This window comes from Protopterus annectens, chromosome 1.part1, assembly GCF_019279795.1.
Source record: "Protopterus annectens isolate FY-2018-M chromosome 1.part1, PAN1.0, whole genome shotgun sequence".
Taxonomy (NCBI): domain Eukaryota; kingdom Metazoa; phylum Chordata; order Ceratodontiformes; family Protopteridae; genus Protopterus; species Protopterus annectens.
In genome coordinates, this window is record NC_056726.1 from 1,014,860,740 (window position 1) to 1,014,886,803 (window position 26,064).

Below are 26,064 nucleotides of genomic sequence, written 5' to 3' on the forward strand. Positions count from 1 at the left end.
TGGTTTTATAAATCCAGTTATCATAATGGATTCACACCAAAGTTATGGCCTATCTTTTGTTTGTAATACCCAACATACAAGATGGCACTACTATATTCTTTGTCACATTCGAGGTGGATGGCAGGGCTGCCTTGCATCTTATTTTTTACCAATAAATGCAGTATTGGGCTTCTTTATTCTTCATCATATGCCCCCAGGACATGAGTATGTTGTCCTGATATTGTGTTTTACCCCTTATTTGTTCACATTTGTTATACTGTAGCTGTGTTATTTTGTGGTTCTTGACAATGACATACAGTATATATTATTTCCACATCAAATTATCTGAGGTTTATGGTTACTCGTTTTTTTTTTTTTGTTTTGGGTATACATCATAATAAAGATGTTCATACTGGATAGGTAAGCCAGGCATTGCATATCAAATGAAAGTGCAATGCCAAAATGGAGCACAGACTCAAGGCATTACATTTTTAGCCCTATAATATGCTGGTTAAGAATTTGTCCACGTGGCAGGGACTTTAATTTGCTTCTGCTTCTTCTTTTTGCCATTGTAAGACCTCTCGCATTACCATTCAATTGTACTGACCTTCAGTTCAGAACTCAGTTCTTGTTGTGGCTGTACTGCGCCTGAGATAAAAGCGTCTGCAGTTTCACCTCTTTGTCATCTCCTCTCTACCTAGTCTAACATCACTGACAATAAAGTTGCCTTTTCAGCAGCAGCCTTGCATAACTTGGTTTTGAGCCTCTTTAGCTTTGATTCAGCCACATTAATTCTTTTTGCTTTGTCTATTAATAAGAGTGATGTTGCAATTTTCTATTTCTAAGCAAAACATATAGTACATGATGATGTCATCATAACTTCACACATTTTCTCCACAACAGCTCTTCTCTGCAATGCAATTTCTTAGACAAACATTATAGCATTTTTCTCAAAATTTTCATCCCACAAATGCAAAAAGCCATGGAGTCAGTAGCCAAAGGATAGAATCAAAACCAGTACCTTGTGCTTGTGAAGTAAGCACCTTAAACAATATGTCAACCTATTACTAATATGGCAGCTGTTCTAAATCTCCAATTCATTTATATTTACTTTTATTATTTATTTTTGGGACTGTTCTCTTACAGCCATCAGAGAAATGGGCCACGATGTGTTTGTATATCCCAATAATCAAAACATACATGCATATATACTTAAATATATGCATAAATAAGCAAATGAAGCAAATAAATAACTGAATGATTGACTTCAACAATTAGCTTAGTTTCTGGTGTCTTTCCCAGGGGATCCAGTATCTGTCTGCCTGGAATGACATGGTTGACAGGCCTCGTTGCTTTGCCAGAGATGGTCTCCACCTGTCACCCCGGGGTTCCAGATCTTGGCCAAGGCTCTTGCCTCCCTGATTGTGCCTTTTTTAGGTTATGTTCCAAAGACAAGTCTTCCAACATGAAAGATCTGTCAAAAGCAAACTGAAGGTCATGCTCCTTAATGCTAGGAGCCTTAATCTGAAAATGCACTCACTGAAGGCTCTCCTCATACTGGAAGATGCTGACATCTGTGCAGTCAAAGAAACTTAGTTCAAGGCTGTGGAGAGCACCCCTGCCTTACCAGGCTATATCTCATTCCACACTTTCCGACCCTAAAATGAGGTTGGAAAGACTAAAGGTGGTGGAGTCTCTGTCTTCATTAAAGACAGGCACGCCTGCAGACTGGTTTACCAGCATGATGCAATGGAATTCCTCCAGGTGCTACTGTCAGTTGGCAAGACACCCATCCAAGTTATAGCCAGCTATAGACCCCCCTCCATGTCTTAGGACACCCACTCCTCCTACCTGGACCTACTTGATTCCATCAAGGTACCCCATAACACCCTGAGCCTTGGTGACTTCAACTATCCTACCATAGACTGGGTGAACTATTCCTTCACTAATGCACTCACCCAAGAATACCTTGACTTCACCAACTCTAACACACTATACCAGCTGGTCTCATCCCCCACAAAGGAAGATAACATACTGGACTTGGTTCTCACCAACATGGGTGACCACTGTACCACTCCCATAGTATGTTCCTCCCTGGTGAGATCAGATCATCAGTCTGTCTCATTTGATGTTTCTATCCCAGCCAACCCCTCCCCATCTATAACCAGGCTAAAAAACTTCTCAAAAGCTGACAACACCCTCCTAAGGGAGGGTATCAGCAGTTTCACACCACCGCCCCCCTCAGATGATGCAAACAACTATGCTGAACAGTACACCGGTGTAGTATACAAGCACCTGTACAACTGCATGGACTCAGTTATACCCAACAGAACTAAAACCTGCTCCTTAAGGAAACACAAACCTGTCAGGTGGACTTCCTCTATCAACAGGCTTTACAACAAAAGGAATAAACTGTTGTCCAAGGGTATAAAGGAACAAATTCCAAATCAGAAAATCTCCTTTCCTCTGCCTCAACAAGTAAATTAGATCACTAGTGAAAAACTCCAAAGCCAAATATTAGTTGAAACTAGCCTCCAAAACAAAGGGAAACCACAAGTCTTTCTTCAGTTACATTAGGAACCTCCATGGCAAAGCCCAAGTTTGTTCTGAATTAGTACGTAATGGTACCACTTACGATCCTGCTGACTTAGCCAACCTACTAGCTGATAGGTTCAGTGCAAACTTCACCCCCTTATTGCCCCCCAAAGGCCCAGTCAACATCCCTGATACTTGTCCCACACCTCACAGCTCCATAGATCAAGTGTTAAAGGCCCTATCCAAGGCAAATAACACAGCTTCAATGGGACCTGATCATATCCCAAGGTGTATTCTACACCATCTCCAGCAAGAACTAGCTTTGCCACTGAGCACCCTATTCAATCACAGCCTAATTACAGGCTTCATTCCAGCAGAGTGGAGAACAGCCACTGTCATCCTCTATTGCCCCATTAGCTTGGCAAGTCTGATCTGTAAAGCCATGGAACGTTTTATTATGGATCTCATAAACAAGGACATAGGCAACCTCCAAACACTTGATCCCACCCAATTCAGATTCATCAGGTGCATATCATGCCAACTGAACCTAGTTGACTTCTTTGAGACTATTACCAAGGCCCTGGATGAGGGAAAGTCAGTACATACAGCTTACCTTGATCTGGCCAAGGCCTTTTGACACAACTTCCTACTTGGGCATCACTGAAAAGCTAACACAACTTGGTGTTAACCCTCTCTCATCAGATGGGATACCAACTGTCTCACAGATAGGACCCACAAGGTTAAAATAGGTGCCACTACCTCCGACAGCAGACCTGCCACTAGTGGTGTTCCCCAGGGATCTGTTTTGGGACCCCTACTGTTTGGCATCTATTTCTCAGAGGTCTAGACTAAGACCAAGGGCCTGTGGCTGACCAGGTTTGTGGATGACTGTAAGGTGGGTGCCGTCATTTACTCCCCAAATGACATTAACATACTGCAAGAGGGTCTCTCAGCTACAAATAACTGGTGTCAAAAAATGTATTATCATACCATTAGGCAAAAACATGGTCACTACTGAATACCAAATCAATGGCCATCCCCCTAAGCACACAACCCGTGATGAGAGACCTGGTACTCAGGTTGACAACAATCTCACATTTGACCATCATGTGGCGGCAGTGGTCAGAAAAGCCTTTTACTTGATTCATCTCATGAGTAAAGGGATTGCATCCAGTAAAAAGGAGGTTATTACTTCTCTGTACTCCTTCCTCATTAGACCTATAATTGAGTATAATGCCCCATTTGGTATATACCTCTCCAAACACCTGCACCAACTGGAAAGGCCACAGAAATACCTCACAAAGAGAATCCATGACTTCCAACACCTGTCTTATGTGGACAGGGTCAAATCACTATCACTTTACTCGGTATCATACAGATTGTTCAGAGATGATCTGTGTCTCGCCTACAAGGCAATATCAGACCCTGTCCTACTAGAGATGCTCCATATCCGTAAGTATAACTCCTCACACATTACCTGCTCAATAGGTCTAAATCTAATATGCAACATCATCAAAACCTGTTGGAGAGACAGATTTGTCTCCCAGAGGATGCCCCGTGTCTAGAATAGACTTCCCATACATGTCACACAGAGTATCTCGCTGACCATCTTCAAGTGCAACCTTGATGAGTGGATGGGAAACCACAAATTTGTCCCAGGGGTTCCACCTTTATTCCTCATTGACAGGGGCAACAGTTTCTGACTGAGGTTTCTTTTTTTGTGGATAAACTCTTGGCTAGGCTTTTAACGGCCCCAGGGCCATTAGCCTATTAACCTCTTATGATCCTATGAATAAATAAATAAATAAGTACATTCCCAGACCCCTGCTGTATGGAAGTAGGCATTATATTACACTTACCTTTCCAAACCATCCAGTTCCTATCTCTTGCAGATAGCTCAGGTTATGACGACCAAAGCCTTGGTGTTTTATGAAATCTGTCAGATGAAAAAAGCATACCTTTAGCAATATATGGCAACATATCAAATAAGGAGTGATCACTATCATATACTATGAGATAAATGCACAATAAGGTAATGGACGTATAAAATGCTATATTCAAGAAACATACATAATGCCTAATTCACCTGGCCTAAAGTCAGATTAACAAATGGTTAACATGTAGACACATGCAAACTTCACACAAAAGGCAGTTCAGCTGAGAATTGAACTGGAGAACCAACAGCTGTGTGGCACCAATGCTAAAAGCTGCGATACTGTGTCTCCCCTTCACAACAGAGCCGGTCCAAAAATAAACATGGTTCTTGAACTGAAGTTTAAACAAGCCCAATATAACAAGTAACAACTCTGACCTGCAGTTGATTTAATTATTGCATTACTAGTTATGTCCCATTTAATGCAAATACTAGTGAAATTTAGTGAAGAGCACAGTAATACTAGGGAAATTTAGTGAAGAACACAGTAATACTAGGGAAATTTAGTGAAGAGCACAGTAATACTAGGAGTTTATTTAAACACAGTAATACTAGGAGAGCACAGTAATACTAGGGAAATTTAGTGAAGAACACAGTAATACTAGGGAAATTTAGTAAAAAACATAGTAGTAGAATAATAAAATATACAGATCCTGCTACAAAAACAATGAGTTATACTCCAGCTATAAAGTATTCTTACCTGTCACTACTGAAAGCAAACCTAATCTGGCCAAAAAGAGGTTTCAAAAAATTCTGTTAGTCAAAGTCCTCTTATAAATCCAGCTTGCTATAAAGACTGAAGATAAGGTGAAGTCACAGTTGTATATTGAAAATGATGGGGAGTTCTAAGAACTGAAGGGATCTTGAGGTCAATGTGATAGTATGCTGTAGACACTAAAATATTGAAACAGAAAGTAAAATTTGGCACCAATTTTAGTTCAAAAGTACACATAGCATTCCTTCTGTGGAACCAAGATGACAAAATTCTATCTCATCTATGACTAAATTGTGGCAACTCCCCTAGGATTAAAGTCCAATTACATGGGCCTGATAGTCAGAGGCTGACAGTAATGCCCAAACTACCCCCCCCACATAACCTGTAAAAACATCCTAACTAATGTACCCCCTCCCAATAAACACCCATGATACATAGGGACACAATTGCATTGTTTACATAGCTAGGCTTATTAAAGGCCTGGTGCCTGGTGGTCATTAATCTAGTATATGCGTATAGCCCTATGAACCTATGATATTAACCCCAGCTCTTTCCTCTGTGGTACTAAGCAAAACCCCACAGACCTTCTGCAACTTACTGAACAATAGCTTTACCACTTGCTTCATCCCTAAATTTGGCAGCACATCACTACAGTTCCTATTCTTAATGGTGGCTGCACAGCTAGGCCCAGAAATCACAGACCCATCAGCCTTACCAATATCTTCTCTAAGGTTACAGAAAAGATGGTCATGCAAGTAATTTAGAAGGACATTGGTAACTTACTACTCTTTGATGTGTATCAGTATGGGTTTGTTAACAGCAGATCACACCCACTAAGCACAGACACATTCTATGATGAAATCATACCTGTGTTAAACAAAGGACTGTCTGCACATGTATCTTAACTGAATTCTGCTGAAACATGTAGTATTATCCCAGATAGGCAAGGATTATAAATAAATACTCAGAGTTAATTCTTATTGAGCCATTGGATAGCCAACTATCCCTGCAGAAGAACCCATTCAGATTCATAGGTAGTTACTAGGCATGCAGTGCAGGAAAACATTAAGGACCCTAACTCATATTCCCAATTGTCCCAAACCATGTTAATTGATTTGTTCAAGCTCACACACTATTCGACTGAAGGTGGAAAGATTCATACCCTGATCCCTTGGCAAAGTAAACAGCTTGTTAACAAGTCAGAACTTTGGTCCTGTCCCCATGCTGTCAGGAATTTAATAAGGTGAGATGTTCAACTGTCCACACTACTGAGGTGACTCCAGTCCTTGCCAGTGAGCATCACAGTGGTAAGTACTCAACAACGGAGTGGTGCAGGGATCAGTACTCTGTCCTCTTTTTACTTGTATTTCCTTCTCAGATGTCTTGGTTGATAGCACCACCCTTTGGATGACCAGGTTTGATGATGACTGTGACCTTAGAGTGAGTGTCCTGCCCCCCCACAGACACATTACCGCTACAGTAGTTTACTGAGATACTCCAGCTGGGCTTGCAAGATCCCTTTTCAGGGAGAAAATCTCAACATAAATCAATAGAAAATAAAAATTATTACAGTCAGATACAATAACACAGAAGCCAAATTATAAAACAAAGTGACAAAGAGAAAACACTAATACAATAAAAGATGAAACACAAGTGAAAATTATTGAAAACAATGAAGAATTATTAAAAGCGTTGGAGAACTGAAACTAGAATGAGAGTATTTGTTGTGAGATGTTAAGCGGCAACGCTAGAAAGAAAGAAATGAAAAGGTTAGAACAGAGGATGAGAAAGTACTGAAAGGAGTAGAAGCCATATGAGAAAAGTAGGCTGTAACTCAGGCCTGGTGCTCAAACTTTCAATATTGAGAAATGTCCCTTTTTGAGTACAATGCCCCTAGCTGTATGCTGCTAATAGACTCATAGCTACATACTAGGCTATTGGTCTGCAGACTATTACAAGCTTGGCCAATAACCAGTGAACAGACTCAAACCCTGTAACCCTCCTCAACGTGAAAGGATGTAAACATTTTTCTTCTAATGTCTACCTGTCTTATGGCGCAGGGGCAGTCCTTTGACTCTTATGTGATGCTCTGTGCAGGTGCTTGCTTCTCCACACCCACAACACCCACCTGGAGAGAAGTGTCCTCCTTGGCTGGATGATGCCCACATGAAATATGCTTCTCTCCCATGGAGCATATGCCTACAATGTCATCACAGGCCTTACTCCTGGTGCTGGTCATGCACGACTTCCTTCACAGCATTTGTGAGCTAAATGCTAGCCGTTCTCTCTCAGACCTCCCCAGCTTTCAGATTCATGCGGCTCACAGTCAGGACTTAAAGCATATGCCTACATTGTCATCACAGGTCTTACTCCTGGTGCTGGTCATGCAGGACTTCCTTCACAGCATTTGTGAGCTAAATGCTAGCCATTCTCTCAGACCTCCCCAGCTTTCAGACTCATGCAGATCACAGTCAGGACTTAAATCACAGAGTTAGCACCATCCTAAAACTGTCCTGATGCAAAATAATGGAAAATACAACACTGTGAACCTGAACATCTTCTTCAAAAGTTGTCTTATAGCTGTTAATTTTTAGCATTTTGACAAAAAATGCATGTGGGGTATTCAGAAACAAATAGCACAGTGGGTTTGCTACATATTGTAATTCTAACACTTAAGTGTGAGCCCTGGAATTATGAAAAAAGTCCAAAAAATACAGGAGACTATTGAATACCAAACTTTGCTGCTCTCCTATAAAGTTGTTTTTTTGTATGGAGGGTAAGTCCTTTTGTACCATTGATGAGGAGGTCAAGCATCCCACAACCCCCTGTAGTTATATATACTTATTCTGAGATTGACATACTCCAGAGAAAAGGGAATACTCCAAGAAATGTTAGACTCAGGGTTAATATGTATAACTCAGTCTTTTTTGGACATTCAGACTCACTATTCCAGGAGTTGTATTGACAAGTTTCAGAATTTGAAACATTTACCTGCTGAATTATGCAAAATCACTCAGTCAGCATCAAGGGAGCAAATGAGAGACACATTTAGTGTGATAATGCTACTAAGTGAACATAGTGTGGTATGCACTGTCATCACTTAAACTAAGGTGCTGTGGCTAGCATATCCTTTAACTGGTCAGCATGTGTTAGTGGACAGTTTAGAAGCCAGTGTCCATAATGCTATATGCTGCTGCCCTTCAAGTTGCATAAGAGTCTGTCAGCATCTGACATAATCATCTCTATGACTGGGATATAGCTGACTGCCACCAAATGAATAAAAACATTATAATGGAGCTAGCAGACATGTGACATCCTTATACAGCATAAATGGAAATGCTTGGACTGTCTATCTCACTGGACATAAAGGTTTAGGTAGCATTAGCCATCCTTGCTCTGGAGACCTTTTCATATCTGACTGGGGACAAACTATGAATTTTGCAGGCCACATCTTACAAACCTAAATTAACTTTTAGACCTGATGCTAATGCATGCTGAGGAGCATATGTAGTTTTCATGGACAGCAGGTGGTAGAACCACCATTTTTCAACATTCTACAACAAATTTCATGAGGTCCTAGGGAGAATAGACTTCACTCATATTACATGATGTCCATTATATCAAAAGGAAGGGCTTTCACTCCATCAGATGGCATGTGGTGCAATTATTTCCCCAGGTTTCAACATACGCAGAATGGACAGAAAACTTAAAAGAGCAGTTGGCACTGGTATTATTTATAAAAACAACTTAGAAATAACTCCAGCTCATCTAAATATCCAAAAATGTAATATTGCTAACCTTTTTGTTTCCTCTGGGTGTTCCAGTTTCCTCCCACATTCCAAAGACATGCATATGGAGCATTTCTCCCCAGGTCGCCTCTGAAAAAGGCTTTTCCCTAGTTAAACTTTCCCAGTTAACAAATATTAAATAAATAAATTCTGATTGCATACCTTAAAATTGACCTTCATCTTAGATGATATAAATATAGATGGGCAATCCATAAACAGCAGCAGCCCCAAGGACTCTATTCACCTCTTTGGCTTCACCCATCTAATAAGCTCCACCACCATAACCAATAAAACCCCTAAGAGGCAGTCCTCATTGGACTGCATATTAACAAACAAATTCCATAATATAAAATCTTCTGCTTGCTTACCAGATACTATAAATGACTACCTCCCAACCTATGTAATGAGACAACAACATGGTTATCCCAAACAAATAATCTATAAACAAGTATAAAATTTATCCAAATTTGACAAAGACACATTTGTTACAGCCCTCTGCCATTACAACTGGAATGCATTGAGTAATGCCTCTAGTTGAAGCAGTTACTTCAATTACCCCTTCCTAAAAATGCTAAATGATTTAGCACCAATTAGGACAAGAAGGGTAAAAACTAACACAGTACCATGGCTGACAAAAGAGAGTAAACAGCTCATACTGCAAAGAGATAATTCATGGAAACATGTCTATCGAAAGTTCAGATATCTCAGAAACCGTACCAAGATCCTTATTAAATCTGACAAGAAATCATACTATAGTAACAAAAGCACCAAACCTTAAGCTATTTTGGTCCTTTCTAAATAAACTGTTACACCCCGGCCATACCACTCCACCCTGTCCTTCTTTCCTCAAAGAACAAAGACTCCATTGCCACTCAGTTCAACAATCATTTTATCCAGTCATTTCTCTCACTAATCTGTCTCATCAACCATAAAAATTACTAGCCATATTAAAAGTAAGAACCTCAACTACACATAACATTCCCACTGAGTTTGTCAAAATAGGTACAGAAGCACTAGCCTTCCCTGTGGTCATTCTGATCAACTGCTCAATAACTGAAAACTATGTCCCATCCATCTAGAAAAAAAATCCATTGTTATACCCCTTCACAAAGGTGGTATTGCAAGAGAGTTAAACTACAGATCTGTTGCTATCCTGTCACCCCTCTCTGGGTGGCACAGTAGTGCAGAGGTTAGCATTGTTTCCTCACAGCAAGAGGTTCTCCAGTTCCATTCTTGGCTGGGGTGCCTTCTGTGCAGAGTCTGCATGTCCATGGGAGAAGGGAGTGTTTTCTCTATGATTACAGTTGTTGATAATACCAATGTGTCCCCTGATGTGCCATGTGCATTATGCCATTGTTGTCATTGACTAGCGATGTGCTAATATGTGCAGTCTAGCAGTACCAGAACATCTTCCAGTAGAACCTACAGATATATGCATCTAACACACCATTGTAAAAGCTGGCTATTGTGTGATCCCCACCACCATGCTACACGCCAAATTTATACGAAACATAAGGACACAAAATATTACTTGTGATGCATGTTGTCTTAACTATAGACTCGATATCTCAGGCTGACAAATATATGGAGTGGTATGTCTAAGTAAACTGTGCACAGCTAATCTGGAATGTCCTATTGGAAAGGCATGTAACACTACCCACCTGGGCTATCCCCCCCAGTGATCTGGTAGCTAGATGTTGTAATACAGGTGATCACATTTGCAGCACTAATGTTCCTTAAAGACATAAACATAAATGGAACATGAGAATAGACCAGGCAGACATGCCAGGCAATGTCCTTCAAGAATGACATCTTCAAAAGTCATTTGAGCGGTTCAACTAGCCCAGCTCCTCCATCTAAACCACCACAGAGTATCTTTATTCTATCAGTGTCACCACTGAGAGACAGTAATAGCTCCTAAATGTCTGTGAGCTACTACTGTGTTGGAGGTGCACCCCTGGTGATGTATCTATTTCTGGCTATGTCCTGGGCCTTATTCTTTAAATGACCAACCACCACATTGATATCTTGCACCAGATCCTGCCACACTTGACCCCTTTAAGGCTTTGTCTTTTTTATATTTCTCCAAGATTTTTCTTTTATGTGTGTACAGGGCCTGCAGGATCACTTCGGTCTCTTTTGGGCTTAACATTTCCATCCATTGTCATTCTTTTGATGCCATGATAGTGCACGTACACCTCTGAGTACACATGTGGATCTCTGGGTACATGTGTGGATTAGTATGTGTATGCAGTATGGTCCATGTTAACCAGTGCCTGCCTGCTCACTGCCTTTAGCACCCCTGTAGTTGTCACAACACTGTACACTACTGTGAGGTAACTGCTGCGACTCTATGCCATAATGTGACAGCTGTGGACATGTGAACCACTTGTACAGTCCCTTATGCCTTGCCAACAGTATAATGTCCATCCATTGGTTCAATATCCCTATTCACCTTCCTTTCCGTCTTTATACCTATGCAACATTTGGAAGACAGTCATATGGCATCATGATGGTTTAGTCAGCCTGTTTCTTGTGCTCTGCCTGGATGCCTCCCACAAGCCCTAGCTGGATACCAGACCCACCAGGACAGCGAACTGTCTTGCCTGTTCCTTGTACCATAGCTGGTTGCACATTTCAGCAGGACTGAAAGATGTCATGCTTGTTCTCTGTATCCTGTCAGCTTATAGAATCATCCAATCATAGAAAGTTAAATGCTGCTAAGTCTTGCAACCATGACATATTGCCAGACTAGTGAGTCCTTAATTGTTAAGAAGGCAATGCAGAGACAGCTGTCCCCCAAGCAGGGCTGGCCTTTGGTCAACCCATGCCCTAGTCAAAAGGGATCCACAGCGCCCTCCGCACACCACCTGGAAAATCTCCCCTGTTACACTGGCTCCCTAGGTGGCCGCATAGTTGGCCTAAGCCTAAGGCCGACTATGCCCCCAAGGGGTCTATAAGACACAAATAAGAGAGGTTGTACTTCTAATATTTTCTGGTAGCTTAGAAATTTTAATCCTGTGATTCTGTTTGTTAGGAACCTCTGGCATCTTCCATCTGTTTGATGGTGGGAATCTCTGGCATCTTCCATCTGTTTGATAAGTCTAGTGAGGCACATCCTAAAGAGAAGATTGTATTTTGTAACTGGTTTAATCAGAGCTAAATACAAAGGTACAATAATATCTATAGATCTGAATATACTCCCTTGGCAATAAGCTGCTCCAGCTAGAAGGATTTCTTGCTACATGTTATCAAGTCTATAACTATATTTTCATTTTAAAACGGTATTTTCAGTGTTATGAGTTGTGTAGATTTTTTTCTGTCAAATGTAACAATATTGTATTTTTTATTTATGTATTTATTGATTCATTTTACATTTGTTGACCGGGATGGTCCGACTGGATACATGTCCATTTTCAGTGGAGGCCCGGGGAGAAAAGCTCCACATTGACAGTAAGTTACATACATGTTACATAGATACATATTGTTTCATTTAGTAATTAATGCATATGAGAAGACATGAAATATATGTATTATAGAAAAACATCTTAGAAATAGCAATCACAGACTGCAACAGATCGTTTTCTTCCCTAGATTGTCCTTTTAGCAAAGATTAAAGGGCTTCTATTTATGGGCAGAAAAATTCTCAAGGAAATATGGGGTTAGGTCAATTGAGAATAAAGGTCTAAAGTTTTTATACTTGGATAGTCCTGAAGAAGAGTATGATCTTGGCTTACTGAAGAGGAGTTAATCTGGGTTTGAGCACTGGCAAAGCCAATGTGACTTAAAATGGTATTTTAGACTCTTTTTGAATTGGGTTAGGGAGGTGGTAAGAGTGAGGTTGAAAGGAAGGGAGTTCCATATTTTTCTAATGGTATTGGCAAACAGTGTATCACCCCCTGAGTTATAGGATTTGACTGTTTGGACAAGTAGCCTGCTTGATGAGCGTAGACAGCTGAGATTGGTGTAGGGTATAATTAAATTTTTCAGTGCAGGAGTGTTGTCAGGTTGTTTGAGAATTTTAAATGCTTCTATGAGTTGGTTCTGCTGGAGAAGGTTTGGTAATTCTATCCAACCGAGGTTTCTTAGGTTAACACAGTGATGGGTTCTCTAGGGCATGCCAGTTGCAAATCTGGCAATATGATTATAACAACATGAGAGTTTATTTAGGTCAGATTTGTTAAGGTTAGTAAGCATGGGGGAGGCATATAGAAGGGTAGAGAGAAGATGTGAGTGGGCAATGGCCACTTCGGCAATTGGAGTTAGGAAAGAATTTATCCTGTATAGTGACCCAAGTTTCTTGTTAATGGTTTTAATGGTTTGGTTAATGTGCATGTCGAATCTAAGTTTATTGAAAATGGTAACTCCTAATAGTTTAGTATAGGAGTCTGGGGAGATGATAGTCCCATTGTTGGATTGTATAGTAAAGGATATAGGAGAGGGTTTATGGGTTGGATGGAAGAGAACTAATTTGGTTTTGTTTGGATTCAAGATCAGTTGATGACCTGATAGCCAGTTTTCTACTGCAGTAAAAATGCATTGGGTTGTGGTTAGTAGGTTAACTGGAGATGTATCAGAACAAACTAGCGTCGAGTCATCTGCATATTGAATACAGGTGGCCTCAGGGATGGCTGTGTAGAGGTCATTAATAAAGACTGAAAAGGGAAGAGGTCCCAATATGGAACCTTGAGGAACCCCTATGGTATTTGGTAAGAGGCGAGAGAGCTTATTCTGCCAGAGTACTGCTTGTTGCCTATCAGAGAGATAGGCATGAAACCAGTCCAGTGTTTGGTTGTCTAGGTAGAGAGTTTTCAGAGTGTGGAGAAGTAGCTGGTGGTTAACCATATCAAAGGCCTTTGATAGGTCCAGAAAGAGAGCTGAGGATATTTTTTTGTTATTCCAGTTGTGGTTAATTATGTCATTAAATGAGAGGAGGGCAGTGGTTGTACTGTGGTGGGGTCTAAAACCATGTTGTGAACTGGTTAGTAGATTGCTCTGGATAAGATAGTATAGAAGTTGTTTGTGTACACACTTTTCCATGATTTTGGCCAATGGTGACAATATAGCTATTGGCCTATAATTTGATAGTTCTGTGGATGAGCTGCCTTTGTGGAGTGGAATTACATAGGATATTTTCCATATTGAGGGGATTGTGGACTCTGTTATGGTTCGATTAATTAGGATTGAGATGGGGTAAGCTATGACATCTGCAGCTTTTTGCAAATATTCAGCTGGGAGAAGGTCTGCAGAGAGGGTAGTTGGCTTTAGCTTCTTCAGTAAGGATTGCATAAAGAAAGTGGAGACAGGCTGGAAGTTAAAGGAAAGTAGAGTCTTAGGGATAGTATCCGTTATTGAGGAGCAGGTAGCAGATAATTGGTTGGCTAAGGATTGGATAGTATCAGTAAAGAAAGTATTAAAGGTATTTGCTACTTCTTCTGGGTTTTTATCACATAGCGTCCCTGGGGTAGGGGTGGAGGATTTACCTGGATGGAGAAGATTGTTTAAACCCACCCAGAACTTTTGAGGGTTGTTTTGGTGTTTATATTGTAGTTGGCAGTAATAGTTTTTTTTGTCAAGTGATATGGCTTTTTTGTCTCATTTCTTTGCTGCTGGAATTTAATACGGTCTAGGGGTGACTTGGTTGTGCGCCATTTGTCCCATGTTTTGTTTCTAAGTTTGATTTTAGATTTGGAGTCATTTGTTAGCCAAGGTGCTATTTGTGTTTTAGTTTTGATTAGTCTTTTTGGGGCATGAGAATCAAGTATGGTTAGAAATGTGGTATTAAAATTTGTTACTGCCTCCTCTAGGGGAAGATACTTAAGAGTTGACCAATTACAGGATTTAAGTTCCATTTGAAATTTTGTGAGGTCAAAATGTTTCCTGTTTCTAACTGACCTGTAAATGGGCAGTTTAGAGCTTACTGCTTTGTCTTTCCTTATATATGTGATAAGGTGATCACTAAGGTCATTGGGAAGGGTCCCAGACATGTACATATGGGGATGACTATTTATAAGTATCCAATCCAGGATACTCTCTTTTTGGTTAGAATTGCCTATTCTGGTGGAGGAAGATATGGTCTGTGAGAATCCATGGAGGTTTATATGGGTGGGGTTGGACTCTGAGGAACATAGGTTCCAGTCAATGTTATCGCCCAGAACAATAGTTTCTTGAAGGTAGTTGTTTGCTAACCAGTTAAGAATGTTCTCCAGTGTGTCAGAGTTTTTCCCAGGGGGGATGTACATCCCAATTAGATTTATTCTTTTTTGTTTACTTAGTTGTAGTTTTAGAACTAATATTATAGCATTAGAGATCTGGGGTGGTTGAATGGGGTTAAGTGTGACGTTAAGTGTGCTTTTGTATAGCACAGCAATACCACCTCCCTTTTTCTTTGTATGATCGGCCCTAAGTATATTATAACCAGGTGGTAAGATCTCATTATCTTTGGTCCCTGGTTTTAGCCAGGTTTCTGTTAGACACATTATGTCAGGAAGGTACATTGCTAAAAGAGCATGTAGGTTGTGTACCTTATTGTTTAGGCTTCTTATATTTAGGTGGCAAATTTGGAGGGAGTTGGTTGACCTGAGAGAAAGTGGTGGGCTATCAGAGTTTGTGGTTGACGAGGGGCCTGGGTTAGGGTAGATCTCTCCATCTTTAGTTGTGTATTTTCTTAGATAATCTAATAGTCTCATAAGTTTAAGTAACAGTTTTTGACCATATTTGGATTTGGGGTGATTTAGGTTTGGTTTGTTAGGATACATGTAATTAGGTTTTGGTGTTTTATTGGTTGGATAGTAGGTTATATGTTCAGTACTAAGTGAAGATAGGGGGGTACTAGTTTGATATTTGGGGTAGTGGAATCCTGAGTATAGCTGATCTTCATATCTAGTTAATAGGTATAGTATAATTATAAGTGGTAGGATGAGAGGTATTGTTTTTAGTGTTGGCTTTGTTATAGTGGGTGGGGTGGACATAATTGTCTTCGGGTGATGGTACATTGCTTTAAAGGGAATGTAGATGGTTAGATTGGTAAGTGATGGGAGGGGGAGGGAGGTACTAGAGAAGTGGTTTTGTATGGCTAGAAAAGGGGTGAGGGTGTGGCTAAATAGGTATAAATGTAGGAGTACTGGGGGCGGGTGAGATATGGGGGCAGGGTGAGGCGTGGAGCGAGCCCGAACGTAGCGAGGGCGAGTGTAGCAGGGTTAATTCTGCACCAAACTATCCAAGGGCCAGTGAATAAAGTAAGTATTTGAAATACCCTACTATATAGTTCACCAAGCATAAAACAATTCCCTCTCTCTATTGTTAATGTGCACTTTGATTTCTGATTTCTACTAAAATTATCTAGGTGAGTTGCTATATTTAGATTGGATTAGGTGGTTTACTGCCATGTTTTGAACCCAGTATGCTAGCTTTAAAAGAAATATTTAAAACTTTCTTTGTACTTTACTGTTGATAAATATTAACCATGGCCATTTATTATAGTGTAGTGGAACTGATAAATAGAGCTTATCTGTGCGTTCTTATCAGGTTTAGCGACCCTCTTTAGAGCAGGACTTGTAGAATGTAGCCAAGTAGGGAAATTAAAGGACAGTGCCTGAAAGGAGATACAATACAATGACAAGGCTTTCATTAGAACCCTTCTATCTTGTTAGCACAGTCAGTCGTACATTACAATTACAAACTTGAACACAGTCTTGCATTTCTACAGTGAGTAGCACAGAATAGGTACAGCAACTTGTTATACAAAGCACGATAGCTGTGCGAATATAAAATAGTGAGTTTTAGCAGACTATCACAGCTCATCCATGCCTGTATTGCAATAAAAACAGATTTAGCGCAAAAAAGACCTTATCAGTTTACTAGCGATAACATCACTAAAACTTAGTAGCTATAAAATATTTACAAGAATATACACACTTCTGCTGTGGAGATAACTACAAAAAGTATTAATTTCTCCCTGTGCCTTTTTCAACCTTACTGGTTATACAGCACTAGCAAGCACGCTGTCGCCAAGAGATGTCTAAGTCCAGAGTTCTTTTAAAGCTGAGTCTCCGTTTTAAAAACAAAGGCATTAACAATTAAACAGCAGTTTTGGACTCCTCAAGTTGTCGCTAAGAGATATTTACAGAACTATACATTTACAGTACCAGCATTTACATACCCTGATTTGGAGGCTGCCGACTAGGTTCAGAAACACAGCAGTAATTAAAAAATGGTGGTACCTGCAGGGAGATAAGTAACCTCACATACGTCAGAGGTACGGGGAGGAGTTGTAGCGGGGTTAATTCTGCACCAAACTATCCAAGGACCAGTGAATAATGTAAGAATTTGAAATACCCTACTATATAGTTCAACAAGCATAAAAAATTCCCTCTCTCTATTGTTAATGTGCACTTTGATTTCTGATTTCTATTCAAATTATCTAGGTGAGTTGCTATATTTAGATTGGATTAGGTGGTTTACTGCTGTGTTTTGAACCCAGTACGCTACTTATAAAATAAATATTTAAAACTTTCTTTGTACTTTACTGTTGATAAATATTAACCTTGGCCATTTGTTATATTGTAGTGGAACTGATGAATAGAGCTTGTCTGTGCGTTCTTATCAGGTTTAGCGACCCTCTTTAGAGCAGGACTTGTAGAATGTAGCCAAGTAGGGAAATTGAAGGACAGTGCCCTGATTTGGAGGCTGCCGACTAGGTTCAGAAACACAGCAGTAATTCCTTAGAGTAGTAAAAGCAGTAATTTTTGGAATTTAATGTATGCCCATTTTATGCCCATTTTTAATACTCCAGGCATTTAGACATGACAGTTCCTGGTAGTGGGCTTCTGTGTCTGAGGGGGATTTGACAATGACTCCCACTTTGCAGTCATCTGCAAAATTATTTAGCCATAGGTCTTGCTTTTTAGTCTATAGGTCAGTGAAGTAGATATAGAACAGAATTGGTCCCAGTGCCACTGGCTACCTTCGTGATCTCTGATGCTGTCCCAACCAATTTGCTACCCATCATACCACCTGGGGATTTATAGGGTCATAGGTTCACCTCATGTGAGAATTAAACCCTGTACCTTGTGTCTGTAAGGCAAATATCTTAACTATTATGCCAACCTCCCTGTTAAAGTTTGCACACCCTGTACTAGAACCCAGGACCATCTGGACTCTAGCCCCACACTAATACCTGCAGCCACAAGTCTAAATGTATTTTATAGGCTCATACTAGGCTAGCTGTTTCTGTGGACCATTTTAAGCCTAGCCAGTATCCCTCAGTGAGAATCAAACCCTATACCTCTTGTCTATGAGGTAAATACTTTAACTGTTAAGCCACTCCCCAACCCCAGGTCTATTTTTAATGTGTTTAGTTTATTAATTCAGCTAGTGTGAGGGATGGCGTTAGAAGCTTTCACCAAATCATGGTAAGCCATGTGTACCGTGTGACCACTGTCAACAGCTTGTGTTATCTTCAACCAAAAAAAAAACACAATAATACAAAGAGATGAAATAACTAATAAAATGTCAACTTGACATTTATGTAAGTGTCCCAATGGTGTTATCCCACAAGATGTTTTTTATAACAAGCTGGATTTTTTTTTAACACAACTGGCTTGCAGTTGATGAAGCTTCTTATCAAGAACAATAACAGTATTATGAGTTAAGTTAAGACCAAAGTTCATGCTCTCGATAGGTTAGTTACTGATATACTAACCTGTGCACCACAGTTACAGGGAGAGTACGAAGAAATTATTCAAAGTGTGGAAAGGTTTGAGAAAATGATTTTTAGAAAACATAAAAAATTGCAACGTGACTAACTAGCTTATTTAAATACAACTGCTTATTCAGGTGTAAGTGAGAATTTTGCTAATTAAGTCTGATAACAATTTTAAGAAGAACCAGGCTCCTTTAAATAGTAAAGGAAGCTAAACCATCGTGACCAATAGTAGAGAAGTTCGTAACATGTCAGAAAAGGATGATGTGAATCCATTTGACTCCATTGATGTACCATTGATGGATGAGATGACAGAGATAGCAGAGTTCATTAATGAAGTGGTAGAATTGCCTTACAAATTAGATGACAATGCTGAAGGGAATTCAAAAAACTTAGTGGAGAAATCCAACCCCAAAAATTATCCCACCAAGCAAAAGATTAGAGGATGTTGAACTTTATAGATCTTCTTTCACATTATGAACCTGTAAGATAAGAAGTGAAAATTAATTTATCAGACTTTAATTTGAAAGCAGAATATTTTAAATTGTTAAAGTTAGGTATCCATTTTGTGCCTAGTCATAGCGCTAACATTGTTGATACTGTTTTGTAGCTGAAGCTTTTTACACAAAAGTTAAATTTAAATTATTCGTTCAAAGATATTGTTACATGTAATGATCTTAGACAAACTTATGTTTTTAATCCTACACTGAACTACGCTATAAAGTTGTTTGAAGAGATTTGAGAGAAAGAACTAAGGGAGCAATTGGGTAGGAAGAATGGATGTAAGTATTTTAATTTGACTAAGGATGACGTATTGGCACTAAATGAAAGCCAATAAGGGGGAGGTGCGTTACTATCTATGGACGAGATTAAATATAAAAAATACTTTAAAACACTGTGTTAAAAATACTGAACAGTATTTAGAGGTCAATATTGATGAAGTGCATAGAATTTATAGTTTTTTTTTTTAATTTTTGTTATATGAGCTATTAATGAATGAAAACATAAATCAGTTTATATGAATTTCACAACATTGATGAACCAAAGATAGATGCCCTTTTTGAGATACTGAAGTTACATAAAGATACAACAAATCCAGAATGTCATTCTATTGTTTCTGTCCTCAATAACATTTGTGAATTGCTCTATTTTTAGACTCTCTCTTTAACTGCTTAGTTCAAGGGCTTTAGTCATATTTAAGGGATTCATTGGATGTATTAGCAAAATTGAAACTCTTTAGTGATGAGTATGATTTTTAGACATGAAAAGACATTAGTTCATTGTTTACTACTATTCTACACAATAAGGGTATAGAAGCTTTAAGAATGTTTTTAACAAAAGATACTAGTTTTTCAAAAGACAAAGTATCCTTATGTTGTCTATTAATTGTCTGTTAATGGTGATTATTTTGGAAAACACTTATTTTTTGTTTGATAGAAAATACTTTAAACAAATTCCAAGGATACTCACGGGGTCTTCTGTTGCTCCTTCATTTGCTAACTTAATTTTAGGATGGTGGGAGCACGAAGTATTACCCAAGAGTTCTTTTTTTCATAAAATTATGTGTAAACATTTTGTAGATTACCTTCTTTTCATTATAGATCTTTGAGAAGTTGAGAGTATATTTTTTATTGAACAACTGAATGAAATCTCCAATTTTTTAAATTTACTTTAGGATACATTGCTCATAAAATACATTTTTGGATGTAATCTTGGAATGGGATTAGGTGAATAAGAAAATAGATAGTAAAGTGTATAGGAAAGAGATGTTCTCTAACAACTGTCTACATTTCAGAAGTGGACATCCATATTTTACCAAAAAGAATATACACAGAAGCCAAATTATTCATGTGTCGAGAATGACCACTGTAGAGGATGATTTTTTTAGGGAAGTTGTTACTATTATTGAGATGTCCAAACAACAGGGTTATATTAGTGACTTTTTATAAAAAAGTAACATTTGAAATTTATGGAAAGAAGGAGGTTGCATTTATGCCAATTTTGATAGAGAGGATTAGTAGTATTGAAAGGAATAATGTGAGTATAGGAAATATAGGTCTGGTTTTAATGTTAGCAATGTCTACAGATAGTTTAGGTATTAAAGAGATTTTGAAGAAAAATTGGAAGATTTTGAAAGCTAATCAGGACATATGGAATGCCATATGTAAGGAACCTAATTTTGTCTATTATAGGAAAGAGGTTTTAAAACAATGTTAGAGAAACAGGACACCTTTGTTAGTGTGCATAAAACTGACAAGGATTTAGGAAGGTATTATTGTGGAATGTATAAAATATGCAGGTACATCTATGTCAGTAAATATATTTATATTGAGGTGGTTGATTTAACTATTTATTTAAAGGAAAGACATAATTGCAAATCTACTGGCATAATATATATTGCTGTGTGTTCAGGCAGCCAGTGCTTTTATATAGGCATGACAATGCATTGTTTAGGAAAAATGTATTAAGGAACATCTATATAGTATAAAAGTTAAAGACAATAATAATGCCTTATTTAAACATTCAAAAATATGTGACAAATATAAAAAAAATATTTTCTGTAATCAAACAAATTCCAATCTGATTTGAGTGGTGGGAATTATAAAAATAGACCAGAAACTATTGAAACTAAGTGGCAAATTAGGTTAAAGGCAGACCAACCTCTTGGACTAAATGAACACATCAATGTGATGTTTTTTTTAAAGAAATACTAATACTTTTTGGATTACATTCACTTTCGTAGGGTTTTAAATATCGCTTGAATTTTATGGAAATTAAGTTAGTTAATAGGTTGATTGTAGTGTTGATTTAATTGTTGATGTAAGTTATGATGTATTGTATTTAATGAACTTGTATGTGACTGTGATTCTCATTCTGAAGAAGTCTGTTGATGAAAGTGTATTAAAAGAGCTGGATGCTAAAATCCCTGTTTTATTCATTATTTCATCTCCTTGTCGCTATTGTATTTTTTTTTTTGGTTGGTCCTTTATTAATACCACATCAGTGCAGTCTGGTTTGTGTTTTTTGGTGGGGTTATCTTTTAGAATAGATTCTCCAGGTTCATTAAAAGGATCTAAATTTTACCAAACCAAATTGTTGTGGATATAGCCTGATGTGACTTTTAATGTTTATGCTAATCAAGTGTGCTATAATGCATTCAATGGCCTTACAAATGAGCTTATTAAGGTGATGACCCACTAGTTTCCCAGGTTGGTAGTAGGGTCACCTTTACTGAGTAGCATCACCAGTGCCGTATGGCACACTTCAGGGACTGAGCTTGTAGCTAAGTTTAGGTTACATAGCTTATGGAGAGGTTCCTCTGGGTTATGTTTAGTGCTATTTAACAAACAGCATGGCATGTTATCTGGTCCCGTGGAGGAACTGTTCTTAAAAATTCTGTACATGCAACATTGGAGCACTTGCTAGTATATTATGAAGGTCCTGTTTATAAAGTAGATCCTTGGCACATGCTTACTAGGGTGGTGAATGTTGTCACAGAGATCACCTGTCTTGCAAATAGTACCAAAATAAATATAGTGACTTGCAGATGCAACAAGCAGCCCTTTTCTGTTAATAGAAAGAAGGATCATAGGATCATAGGAGGTTACTAGGCTAATGGCCCTGGGGCCCTTACAAGCCTAGCCAAGAGTTTATCCCCAAAAAAAGAAACCTCGGTTATCACCTGTTGTCCCTATCAATGAGGGACAAAGGTGGAACCCTGGAACAAATTTGTGGTTTCCCATCCACTCGTCAAGGTTACGCTTAAAGAGGGTCAGCGAGGTACTCTGTTTGACATGTATGGGAAGTCTATTCCAGAGACAGGGCAGCCCCTGGAAGACAAACCTGTCTCTCCAGCAGGTTTTGTTGATATCGCATATTAGATTTAGGCCTATCGAGTGGGTAATGAGTGAGGAGTTAGACTTATGGATATGGTGCATCTCTAGTAGAGCAGGGTCCGATATTGCCTTGTAGGTGAGACATAAATCACCTCTGAGCAATCTGTATGATACCAAGTAAAGGGACAAGTGATTTGAGCCTGTCTGCATAAGACAGGTGTTGGAAGCCATGGATTCTCTTTGTGAGGTATTTCTGTGGCCTTTCCAGTTGGTGCAGGTGTTTAGAGAGGTACATACCAAATGGGTATTATACTCAATTATAGGTCTAATGAGGAAGGAGTACAGAGAGGTAATAATCAAATGTGAGATTGATGGCACCCAACATACAGTCATCCGCAAACTTGGTCAGTCACAGGCCCTTGGTCTTTGTCTGGACCTCTGAGAAGTAGATGCCAAACAGTAGGGGTCCCAGGACAGATCCCTGGGGAACACCACTAGTGACAGGTCTGCTGTCGGAGGTGATGGCATCTATTTTGACCTTGTGGGTCCTATCTGTAAGCCAGTTTGCCACCCATCTGACTAGATAGGGATTAACACCAAGTTGTGTTAGCTTTTCAATGATGCCCGAGTGGGCAATTGTGTCAAAGGCCTTGGCCAGGTCAAGGTAGGCTGTATGTACTGACTTTCCCTTATCCAAGGCCTTGGTAACAGTCTCAAAGAAGTCAGCTAGGTTCAATAGGCAAGATCTGCCCCTGACAAATCCAAATTGGGTGGGGTCAAGTGTTTGGCGATTGCCTATGTCCTTGTTTATGAGATCCATAACAATAAACTCCATGGCTTTACAGATCAGACTTGTCAAGCTAATGGGGCAGCAGTTTCCTGGGTCAGTAGTGGCACCACCTTTGTCCAAGTGGATGAAAATGGTGGTTCTCCACTCTGCTGGAATGAAGCCTGTAATTAGGCCGTGGTTGAATAGGGTGCTCAGTGATGAAGCTATTTCTTGCTGGAGTCGGTGTAGAATACAGCTTGGGATATTATCAGGTCCCATGGAAGCTGTGTTCTTTGCCTTGGATAGGGCCTTTAACACTTGATCTATGGAGATGTGAGGTGTGGGACAAGTATCAGGGATGTTGACTGGGCCTTTGGGAGCAATAAGGGGGTGAAGTTTTTGCTGAATCCATCAGCTAGTAGGTTGGCTAAGTCAGCAGGATCAGTGTAAGTGGTACCATTAAGTACTAATTCGGAACAAACTTGGGCTTTGCCATGGAGGTTCCTAATGTAACTGAAGAAGGACATGTGGTTTCCCTTTGTTTCAGAGGCTAGTTTAGCTCATAACTGGCTTTGAAGTTTTTCACTAGTGATCTAATTTGCTTGTTGAGGCAGATTAGGCAGATTTTCTTCTTTGGAATTTGTTCCTTTTTAACCTCGGACAACAGTTTTTTCCTTTTGTTGTAAAGCCTATTGATAGAGGATTTCCACCAGACAGGTTTGTGTTTCCTTGAGGAACAGGTTTTAGTTCTTTTGGATATGGCATCCAGTTGTACAGGTGCTTGTATACTGCACTGATGTACTGTTTAGCATAGTTGTCTGCATCTTCTGAGGGGGCGGTGGTGTGAAGCTGCTGAAACCATCCCTTAGGAGAGTGTAGTCAGCTACTGAGACATTTTTTTTTGCCTGGTTATGGCTGGAAAGGGGTTGGGTGGGATAGAAACTTTGAATGAGACAAACAGATGATCTGATCTCACCAGGGAAGAACATACTATGGGAGTGGTGCAGTGGTCACCCACGGTGAGAACCAAGTCCAGTATATTATCTCCCCTTGTGGGGGATGAGACCAGCTGGTCTAGTGTGTTAGAGTTGATTAATTCAAGGAATTGTTGGATGAGTGCACTAGTGCAGGAATAGTTCACCCAGTCTATGGTGTGGTAGTTAAAATCACCAAGGATCAGGGTGTTAGGTGGTACCTTGATGGAGTCAAGTAGGTCCAGGTAGGAGGAGTGGGTGTCCTGATACATGGAGGGGGGTCTATAGCTGTCTATAACTTGGATGGGTTTCTTGCCAACTATCAGTTGCACCTAGGCTAATTCCAGTGCATCATGTTGGTAAACCAGTCTGGAGGTGTGCCTGTCTTCAATGATAGAGACTCCACCACCCTTAAACTTTCCAACCTCATTTTGGGGTTGGAAAGTGTGGAATGAGGTAGAGCCTGCTAAGGCAGGGGTGCTCTCCGCAGCCCTGAACCAAATTTCCGTGATTGCACAGACACTGGCATCTTCCAGTGTGAGGAGAGCCTCTAGTGAGTGCATTTTCAGATTAAGGCTGCTAGCATTGAGCAGAATGACCTTCAATTTGCTTTTTGACAGATCTTTGTGTTTCTGCTGCATTACTGTACCATACATCTGAAAAGTTCACTTATGAATGCCTTCTGCTGAAATGGATCTGTGGTGTTTGTGTGTGTGTGTGTGTGTGTGTGTGTGTGTGTGTGTGTGTGTGTGTGTGTGTGTGTGTGTGTGTGTGTGTGTATGTGTGTGTGTGTGTTTGCTCGCATGCACGTGCGCGCGCGCATGTGTGTGTGTGTGTGTGTGTGTGTGTGTGTGTGTGTGTGTGTGTGTGTGTGTGTGTGTGTGTGTGTGTGTTATTTCTGTTTTGTAGAAGACTAAAAACTTGCTGGAGACTGTATTGCCTGAAAGAGGATAAAGGACAGACGTTGCAGGCCGTGGCATAGCTGTACTGTATTACTGCCACTACTGTATCTCTGCATTTGTTTTGCATTTTATTATTTCACCATTAATTAATTGAAAACTGGCAATCAGCAAAGCCAATGAACAATCATTTTAACACACTTCTGTTCACAACTATGATAGTTACATCTTCTTAGCCATGTTTGCATACCACCTGTATTTAACATGTTCTGTACAGAAGCACAGAGCATGTTTTTTTGCATTTAGCTCAACCTGAATGGTTGGATGGGGATTCCCAAATTCAACCTAGGTTTGGTTGGCCCATCTCTCCTCAAAAGAGTGGATATGGTCCAAGCGTGAACACTGGCAAAGACTTAGTTGTCATGGATTTCTTGTTGATCCTATGACATGTACAATTATTTAGTATTCATTGGCTTTCATTCATTATTTTTTATACATTATTTTGCATGCATTTCCTGCGCTGCTAAACACTATGGTGTTTATACTGCACTGTTATCGCTGGTGGTGTCCTCGGTTATATAATAGCATTTCTCTTGCCACTGCATATGTTAATTTGACAATTGTTGCTTCTCTTTCTAAGGTTTGTCTGTCTTAATAAAGTCCACCACATCACAATGACCATTAATTCTGTGTTGATTTTGTTTCTTTCTTTCTTGTTTTGTTTTTCTCAATTTGTTTTCCCTTTTCTTTTGCAGGATCAGCGATGGAGGAGGTGACAATGACACAGTAGCCATTGTGTCCTGTACCCACTGCTGCTTTGACTATTAGGTCCCCAGCAGTACCTGAGCCTGCAGTTTTGCAGGATATGAAGTTCAACCTATGGAGGGTAGCCAAGAAGGCTTGTTAGTGCTCTCTGTTGCTGCTCCCCTAGTG

The 26,064-nt window shown here is 39.6% G+C and overlaps 1 protein-coding gene across 1 annotated transcript in view; it reads right to left on the bottom strand.

Annotated features, from left to right (window-relative positions):
• The window catches only part of LOC122808760, a 1,224,833-nt gene that overhangs the window by 598,471 nt on the left and 600,298 nt on the right, over nt 1-26,064 (bottom strand). The window contains exon 4 of the mRNA XM_044079786.1: nt 4,374-4,450. Within this exon, the coding sequence (XP_043935721.1) occupies nt 4,374-4,450 (77 nt within the window). The remainder of the gene's footprint in view (nt 1-4,373; nt 4,451-26,064) is intronic.